General features: G+C 39.9%; 1 protein-coding gene across 1 annotated transcript; it reads right to left on the bottom strand.

Moving 5' to 3' along the window:
- Nucleotides 1-1,521: 1,521 nt before the first annotated feature.
- zdhhc12a (zDHHC palmitoyltransferase 12a) lies at nt 1,522-9,183 on the bottom strand. Its single transcript, XM_086315437.1, has 5 exons — nt 8,831-9,183; nt 7,688-7,821; nt 7,082-7,171; nt 5,264-5,430; nt 1,522-3,451 (listed from the first exon to the last, which is right to left on the bottom strand). The coding sequence occupies exons 1-5, from the start codon at nt 8,925-8,927 to the stop codon at nt 3,136-3,138; spliced, it is 804 nt and encodes a 267-aa protein (XP_086171563.1). The 5' UTR covers nt 8,928-9,183; the 3' UTR covers nt 1,522-3,135.
- Nucleotides 9,184-9,423: the final 240 nt, after the last annotated feature.

Below are 9,423 nucleotides of genomic sequence, written 5' to 3' on the forward strand. Positions count from 1 at the left end.
AGCTCTACTGATATCAAGGCAATAAAAAATAAAAAGAGGAGGAAAAAGCCCTGATTTTGTTCATGTGCTCCTAGAAATCCTGGAATTTGCCTGCAGCTGGTGACGAGCTGGGGTTCAGATGAGGCCTGGGGCTTTAAAGTGTAACTTAACACTAAATCCATCGTTTGATCAGCAGCATTTCATATTCAGTCATGTTTACTGTACAGGTCACTGATCCGGTTTCAGAGAGATATTGACGGCCTAAGCACGAGACATCCATGAATATTGTTTTCTGGGCTAAATCTGGTCAGTGTGTTACAGGCTTAAAAAGACTGACATCCAATAAAGTGAAAGATGAAATGTCTTTTTTGGCTATTACAAAGACTTGAATTCACAGTCACAGTTACTGAGGCCAAAATCCAGTCGAATTAGGTTCAGAAGTGAGCAGCAGATTACTCTAGCAAGCTTTCAAAACTGCATACAAGCCATTAATTTGAGCAACTCGTTGACAAAATTAGAAGTTTACCCAAAGGGTGAATGGGATTTTCTCCTGATTTGTTTTTTTTTTTTCAATAAGGAAAGTCAAAGTTACAACTTCAAACCTTCAGAGCTTCTTTATCACATTTGTATTGTAAAAAAAACAGATAATTACAAAGATACTTATTATGACACACTGAAGGGGCTTTGTGTCATGTTCAAGACTTGAGTCAGGACCTAAATGCGGCTTGCTCACCTGCTCAACCAGGTGAGCCGTAATGTGCCAAAGTGGAACTCTACTGGTGACAGCACCAGAATAAAAATTATCCAGGATTGGGAGGAAAAAGGGTTTATTTCACTGATTCTAGGCATCTTTTTAACAACTCAAGAGTTCCTATTTTACCTTACATTCACACCTGTGGTGCAGTAGTTAGAACTGTCACCTTATAGGCTGGGTTTTAAATTCAGGGTCAGTAGTTGTGCATTTCCCTGTTGATCCTGTATCTGTGGACGCCAAGTCCGAGCCCTGCAACCCTGACATGGGTAGAAAAAGAAAGATGGCTGGATGAATTCACATGCTGGGACATAAAGACTTCTAAAAAAGGCAGCTTTCCACCTTTCACATCTCAGTGCTGTTCAAGTTTTGTTTTGTTTTTTTAACTGGAGTTAAAGCCCCCAATAAAGAAAAATCTGCATCACTGCATCAACTTGGCACTGGAGGGCCTGCTTTCCCTCTCTCAAATATTGTTTTGCAGTTATTTAACCATAGCACACACCATTTTGATCATATAAAGGGATGTATTCAGGGTGTTATGTTGCTCTTTAACAGCTCTGAAGGCCACCTCTGAGCAGGACACTGAACGCTGCACTTGCTGTCAGCTAATTTAAGAAACCATAGCAGGGCAGTCAGGTGGTTTAACTGTTGTAGCACTTTAAGTTTATGCTGCTGAATATTACATGTTACTTCTGTGTCAGTACTGTATGTATTTATGTACTCTATGTATGTACGTGAATCCTGACTGGGAATGTCAGTGTGTACAGATGTACTCTATAACGATATGCATATCATCTGTGTTTTAATGTACTCTTTGTTGTCAATAAATACAAACAGAACATTACAGTTAAAACTTGGTAAAAAATGAACTTACTGACATCAGTTTACAGGCAGGTACCAAACATCAGCAGGTTTAAAGGCATTTAGTGTAAATAATGTGGGGTCACCACTCTCATCACTTAACAACAGAAACCTTCACAGCAGGGATGTCAAACTTCTCCCTTCTGTCAGCGTTACAAATTTCACACATGGACCAGATTGGAGTCTTTGCTGAGCCAATTCTGGCCCCCGGGCCTTATATTTGACAACCGTGCTTTACAGAGAGCAGTGACCAAACCTGAGTGTTTCAATCACATTTAGTGCTTATTTTTGTCTTTTATTCAACTTTTTAAAAAAACCCCAAACAACTTATGTGCCACTTGTACACTGATATTTTAAACACCACCTAACTTCAAGGCAAGAGAGCTCAGTTTGACATTCAGAAAACACTTAACATGGATCTGCTTTTCCTTCTCTTCCTCTTTCTGACTGAAGAGTCAAACATAACTGAGAGCCAAAAGCTGAGATTTCAGACTGCTCTTAATGCTCAGATTCAAACTGTTCTTCTGTTCTTTGTATATCCCTAATATATGATGATGATGCAGCGTGGTTTGCTTTGTGACTGGTGTCTGGTTTCAACAAGCAAAGACGATAGCTAGACGAAGAATAACTCTTCATTAAGTGTTCAGATGTCCTGTTTATGGGGGAAAGTGTTTAAGACGAGCCTTTGCAAACCAGTGGTCACATCACATCAACTAAATCCAACTTCTATACACAGCCTATGCTCTTTTAGCTTAGAAGCCCCGCCCACTGGGTGTTCAAACCTTCTGTTTGCAGATAACAGCCAAACAGAAGACAGTTGGTTTAAAGAGGGAGGAGTTAAAGCAGCTTGTTTCAGACAGAGAACGAACTGAGAGGCTGTACCAAAGATTATTTTGAGCCTTGAATCATGGAAGGCTAGTCTAGAATCCAAGAATAAAAATGAGCCCTTTAATGTGCCGTTAACACTAAGTGCATCTTTTGGTTCATAAAATCACAGGCAGCACTAACAAGGTGCTGAGACTGAAACAAGGTCCAACTCCAGTTATCCTTTCCATATTAAGAGATGTGCGGACTATCAGGTTCTTTTATTTATTTACGTCCGCTGACCTTCTCAAAGTGTAGCTGGAATAATCAAACGGAGCCAGTGACACACGTCAAAAACACCCCCACATGCAAACCCGTGACATCAGCTGTTGCGCATCACACGGTGAAACACCAACACTGAACGTGTGTTTCAATGTTAACTGTAAATACGGGTAAAGGGATTGTGTTAAGGCAACAATGCGCACAGATACCTCTGAGGTTTGGATTAATTTGTTACATGAAAACAAGTCCGAGTTTCCAGCCAAGAACAGGAACTGCTGGGAGCACCAGAGTGATTACAATCCTCCTGAGACGGTCTGCTGTTTCAGTCCAAAAAGTTTCCTTTTGATTTTTGTATCTGGATAAAACAATTAAAGACAAACACTTTCTCATTCTCCTGTCTTCATCTTTGTGAAAATACAAAACCAGTCAGAGATTAGTTGACTCCAGCCTCTGTGGGGTCAGACTGGATTCAACGTGTTTCTGTGGTAAACCTTCTCCCACATCACCGTCCTGCAGATGCAGAAGAAATCCCACAGGTTGCAGAGGACGCCACGGTCGAACGGATTCTCCTCGTCCTTGCAGGTCTTCAGGTATGAGATCCTGTGGCGGGACATGAACTCCCAGGTGGTGCAATTGATAGAAATCAGGTACAAGTGGGAGCCTAGCAGCACCACCACAACCACGGAGAAAATCCCGACTATGCACAACGCTGCCAGCAGAAAGCCATTCACCCTGAACCACTGCTCCCACGTAAGAGCAGGAGAAATGCCTGACCTGAAACACAAGGAAATTACACAACAGGAATAAACTTAGATCTGTTTGGCTATAACAGAAGTTCATCATAAGAAAAAAAATCTGGATTAATTCACTGGTTTGTCCCATAAAAGGTTGTTTATAAGAAAACTAAACATAATTTAGCAAGATTAAAATCATCATCAGTTTGGTTGTTCACAGAATTTGCTGATAAGCAAACAACTGAACATCATAAGCCTGTTCTCACCCTGAATACTGACTAGTAGGTATAGAATGCATGCTTCTTTTTTTAATCTTATATACAAACAAAGCAGAAGACAATGATGAAATGCAAAAAACTGCAGTTCCTCTAAAGTCCACTTGAGGCTTGCTTCAGTTTAAACAAACTGCTTGCCTTCTATGGATAGTCTGCAACCATAGTGAGGTCACCCACTGCTTCTGGATGCCATATTTTGAAACTGAAATCAAGGTTGAAGAAGTTATCAGCTTCTTGACGGTTGCAGAGCACAGCCACATATGCATCTGTTAATAACAAAATACTAGAAGCGCAACCACCAAAACTGAAGCACAAACTTTTAGTCAAATCCATTAAAAATGCTCGAAAAAGGCATCAAAAGCATAAAAACGCTCAAACTGTTCAGTTCAGAGGCCCAATGGAGAACTAGCTGCTACAGCACACCTGGATTAACTGGTGAGTTCAATAAAAATCCCATTTACTCATTACTATATTGGACGAACTTCAATTTTTAGTGTTGCCACAGAGACCGGCACACAGCAAAACAGCAACGCAGTGGTAACACAAAAAAAAAACCAATGACTCTTTAAAAATGACAGCGTTGGTCACGTCACAGTGGTTATGTCCAGCGCTTATATACAGTCTATGATTTATCTTTGATGAGAAGCCTGCTGCCTGACAGGACAAAAACACTAATGGTTTCTTTTTTGGTTGATGGGGACATCGCTGTAGGCCAGAGGGAATACATGCATGTCTCAATGTTTAAACATCTGCTATAAAACTAAGCGGGATGTAGTACATTACATTACCTTGATAGAGTAATTTAAAATATTACATTTTTCACAGGGCAACACGAAATATCGGTTATGTATTTTTGAGAGTGAATGAATTAACAAAATCTGAAACAGAACATGCTACATCATCTTTGTTGTCACCAATTCTCCTGACTAAAGGCACATTTCAGATTTTATTTAGATGTATAAAAATGGGTGTTTAACAACCACGCTGCCAGCTGTTTGGCTGCCAGCTGTTTGGCTGCCTGTACTCAGAAGCTTGCAAAGTGTAAACTGACATGTTTTTTTTAAATTCATTCTTCTGTGTCCAGGGCAACACTGGTTTCAATAAATGTCATGAAATATTGTTGAAAGGTTTGCCCACATTACCCCAAGTGTTTTCTTTTATGCTTTACTCAGCTGATAATCTCTGATTATTACCCAGTAAAGTTTAATTACCACAGAGCTTACTTCTGCCTCTGTGTGTGCACATAAACCTCTGCTCCACAGCGGTGCCTTTAACTGGAAACCTTAAAATGAAGACGACTTGAACTTTATAAGTGTGCTTAAGCAACCTGTCACAGATCATCCTTACACAATTTAACCACTCAGTTCAGTGATGTTCTCCAAAAGTCACAATTCTCCAAAAGTCACAAGTTACCCAATTCCTTCTAAAGATAAAGCGGCAGAGCAGAGTACACTCAGTACAAGATAAGTTTTCACTGAGTCACTGCTGGAAGGCAAATTGAGGCCACAAATATTCCCAGCAGATAAGGACATTTATCTTAGAGGCTGGAGACGGGCGGAGGCATTTAGCAGACGTACAGAGCGACGTGAAGGCCCGACAGCAGGGTGAGCAGCTGCACCAGCAGGTAGATGATGAACCAGCGGTGGTTCCTCTCTCCCACGCAGTTCTCAATCCACGGGCAGTGGTGGTCGAAGCGATGGACGCAGCGTTTACACATGTGGCAGTGCTTCGCTCTCATTGGCTGCTGCTTGACACACATGGAGAGAAAATAAAATAAAGGTGCTGTTACTAGGAAAGGTTGATCGCTCTCCAGATTTTTTAGATGGTTTCTTTTGGGTAATGCAACCAAAAGAGAAAGTTAAATCCTTCTACAGCTGCACTGATTAGTTGATTAAAAGAAAATCAATCTGCAGCTCTTTCTGCAATTAAATCAGTGCTGCAAACAGACTCGCAGACAACGCCTCAGGGCCGTAAGAACATTTGTTGGGCTGTAAAAGTCCCTGATAAGGAAATAGGGGTAAGATACATGGGTGTGGCTGAGATCAACACAGAGAACATTTTTCTGCCACTGAAAAAATACAGTACAAAAGGTTTTGACTGAGCTTTGTCTGGCAAAACTTTCTTTTTCTCTTTCATGATGGAAACAAGCTTCCATACTTGAATGAACCAATGCACAGGGGGAATTTGGTTAATGCTGGCCTACAACTGAGTCTTTGCAAACTCTGACAGTGTCTGTGAGCCAGTTTGCAGGGCTTATTTAATTATAGAAGAAAAAATAAAATGAGACTTAATGTAGCAAATTTAAAAAACACAGTTTGGTTGTTAACCAAAGAAAATGACTGGACATCATAAATCTTTAAACAATGACAAAGGTGAGTCTGTGGCTCTTCTTGACTGGCAGGTGCAAAGTCTGAACTTCAAAGCAGAACATGTTTATAGCCTGGTGAAAAAAACAGTTTTAACCTTTTTAGATAATGTTTTTTATTTGTTTTTTTTATATAACTTAAACTCAGAGGTGTGGACGCTTTGATTAACAGGCGTGCCAACAAATAAAAGCTGGACAAAGCTGCGGTGACATTACCCATTCGATTTCACATTTTAAGACCTCGGCGTGTTTCATACTTGGGCAGATTTCTGGTGCACAAAGGCGTGTTAAAAGCAGAGCCAAAGCCACAGAAATGGCCTCTATTCCAACAGATACTTCTTTTTATTTACTTTTTGCTTTCCAGTAAGCTCAGCTACCATGTAGCTTCCATCGTCCCATCAAATACTTTCACGCAGTCCAACCAACAGTCAGCCTGAGGTCCTGTCCACACACACAGGTCATGTAAGTGGTGGTATTAGGCTGCTGAAAACTGAGCTTTTCATTAGCTTTTTGTCTCAGGAAAAATTAAGACTTTGTTTTGCAGTGTCACCTTTTTTGTGAGATGAGACTGTGTGTTGTCTTATTGTTTGTTAGTGATACACCTAGGCTTCTGATTGGTCAACATTCCTGTATGGTTAGAGTTATGTTACCACCTGTTGCTGTGGCACTTTTGACAGTTCATGGCCTCGTTTTGTTTTTGAGTTTTTTCTTGTGACTTGTGATGCAAAACAGTGTTGCTGTTGACGGGGTCTTATAAACAAAAGAGGAAAATTCCAGTTTTTAAGAAATCCTCGTGTACGTGTGGATGTAGCCTCAAATTCACAATATTTTGAAAGCCAAGTTTCTTTCAGGAGGAGGATGTTTGTGTCTTTGGCACCATTTTAATATCAGCTGCTTCTCCTGACATATGATGCAGAAAGACACCATTTAAACCCAACACACAGAATTTGATGAGTTGGAAATGCGGTCACGTCAAACTTGGTGAGCACTGGAATTTGGCAGCTGGCAGCAGCTGGCAGCAGCTGGTTACCTGCAGCAGGCAGTATCCACAGCGCCTCAAACGAGGGGTCGATGACTGAGGGATCATCGCCTCCATTTCTTCATTCGGACTCTGAGCGCCCTGTGTAACACAAACAGACGTCAGTCACAAGTGTTCACACGCACACAGAAACACTGCAACCTTTCAGCATTAATCACAGGTTAGTACAGGTTTTAGTCCATTTGCTGATAAGAAAACATCACATCACTGCTGACCTCTCCGCAGCAGAGAAAAGGCAGTTAGTGGTCACCACTATTACAAAACATTATGAAACCAACCTTTCACAAAGTGTTTTAATCCTTAAAGAAGGTCAATTAACTGCTTCTTATATAGTGCTTTTCAACTCTATTTGAGCATTCAAATAGCTTTACACAACATGTCTCATTCATCCATTCTATCTAATGTTCTCACTGACTCTGATAAACGCATCAGGAGAAACTCAGGGTCCAGTATCTTGTCCAAGGATACTTTGGCATGCAGACTGGAGCAGCCAGGGATTGAACCTTCTGCCTGCCTGCCTGCCTGCTGAGCCACAGCCAGCCCTCAAATTAGGATCTACTTTGAATTTGTAATCCAAGTCTTTTTAATTAAACTCACCTTGACAGTGTCATTGAGCACAAAGCCGGGGTCCATCAGGGAAACGGCAAAGTACAACAGCACTGACAGAACGACCAGCAAGAAGAAGAGAGCCGGCAGCAGCAGCTCTCCCTGCTCCTCACATCTCCGCAAGCCTACACACACACACACACACACACACACACACACGTAAGAGCTAACAAAAAGTAAGATATTCTCCAAGATTTATGTAGAAATGTGGCAGCTAAATAATCTTGCCCTCCTGTGTAGAGAGAGGGCAACCCTAACAGCGGAAAGGACTTTGGGTCATAGCATACATCCACTGTTTTCATAGTATCAGCTGTTGCCTTCAGAGCGGAGGTATTCTTTGACTTGTTGCAGAACAAACAGATTTAAATTCTCACTTGTTCCTACCACTATTAATTTTTAATTATGTGATTTGTTGGGGTTTCAGGGTGTATGTGTTATCTATGCTGCTGACTACAAAGCACACTACCCCTCAGGGATAATATACTTTATTTTAATCTTGATATTGAAAATGTACAAGAGACAAAAAAACAAAACAAACAAAAAAATCTTCATATTCGTTGAGACTGTAAAGTCACAAGTTGTTAAAACAAATGGGAAATTACTTTTTTCTTCATTATAACTCTACTTGTATACAACTTAAAAAAAAAACCATATTATTATATGGGTTCATATGAGTATATTAAGGCCACTGTACATCAGATATTGGATTTTATTTTTTTATTTTTATTTAAAATTTTATTATTTGAATATATATGACAAATTATTCAGTCTGGAAAGGCGTTGCATTGAAATATTTAATTTAAAAATATTTAATTATGATATGACCATTTTTAACCCCAAAAAATATATATTTATTGGAGGTTTATGTATCTATTTTTATTTAGGCTCATTTCTTGTGTTTTTAAATAAAAATATTATAATTTGTGGAGTAACTTGTAACAGCAACTGACAGATACATGTCAGGTGGTAACAACTACATAATTTCCCTTAATAAATGTAGGTAATATAAATAATAAAGATACTCGAAAATGCTCAAGTAAAATAAAAATCCTTGTAATTGGAGCCCAACTACCATTCAGCTCCATCCTGTTGCTAACGGCTAAAAGCTAGCTGGTTGCAGTCTGAGTGACTTACTAGTGTTGTGCAGGAACAGAATGACGGTTATGATCCAGGTGAGCAGTGTGTGAGCGACCCGGACCAGAAACCCGCTCCGAAACACGTTCTGCACCATATTAATAAAAGCACCTGTCACCTGTCACCGCTGCTAACGAGCCAGCTAAGAAGGTTAGCATTACCGAAATAAACACATATATATTAAATAAAGACCGAGAAACTTTTAAATATACTACAAAGCAAATGTAGAAATGTAGAAAATAATCTGGAGTCGATTACAGGCGTAAATACGCATTCAATCAAAAATAAAACAACCGACTTCTGTTTTTATGTTGTTCATTCAGTCTACTTCCTTGTTTCCCTACGGCGGCCTGTATAGGTCAAACCGTTCGAACTGACCATGCGCAAAAGGTTTTCGCAATAGTAAAATACGTCGGCTAATGTTACATTAAAGCACCGTTTATTTTAAAAAGATTAATTTCGAGTTTAAAAATCGTTTTTTCCCCATCAATAAAAATTCTTAGAAAACAGTGACGTCACTTTTTTCTCCCTTTTTGTGTGTGTAAAAAAGGTTGACACGAGCATCTGTTTCATTAACTCACAGGTAGTTTTGC

The sequence above is a fragment of the Aulonocara sp. 'chitande type north' Nkhata Bay genome, linkage group LG12 (assembly GCF_057382095.1).
Source record: "Aulonocara sp. 'chitande type north' Nkhata Bay isolate Kocher_YH1m ecotype deep benthic linkage group LG12, A_spYH_male_GT1.1, whole genome shotgun sequence".
NCBI classification, from domain to species: Eukaryota; Metazoa; Chordata; class Actinopteri; order Cichliformes; family Cichlidae; genus Aulonocara; species Aulonocara sp. 'chitande type north' Nkhata Bay.

Excerpts from the sequence above, each read along its gene's own strand:
- zdhhc12a (XM_086315437.1), bottom strand. The coding sequence starts at position 8,927 with ATGGTGCAGAACGTGTTTCGGAGCGGGTTTCTGGTCCGGGTCGCTCAC. Across the intron at positions 7,822-8,830 it reads TCTGTTCCTGCACAACACTA|GCTTGCGGAGATGTGAGGAG; the intron begins GTAAGTCACTCA and ends GTGTGTGTGTAG. Across the intron at positions 7,172-7,687 it reads TGCTCAATGACACTGTCAAG|GGCGCTCAGAGTCCGAATGA; the intron begins GTGAGTTTAATT and ends TGTGTTACACAG.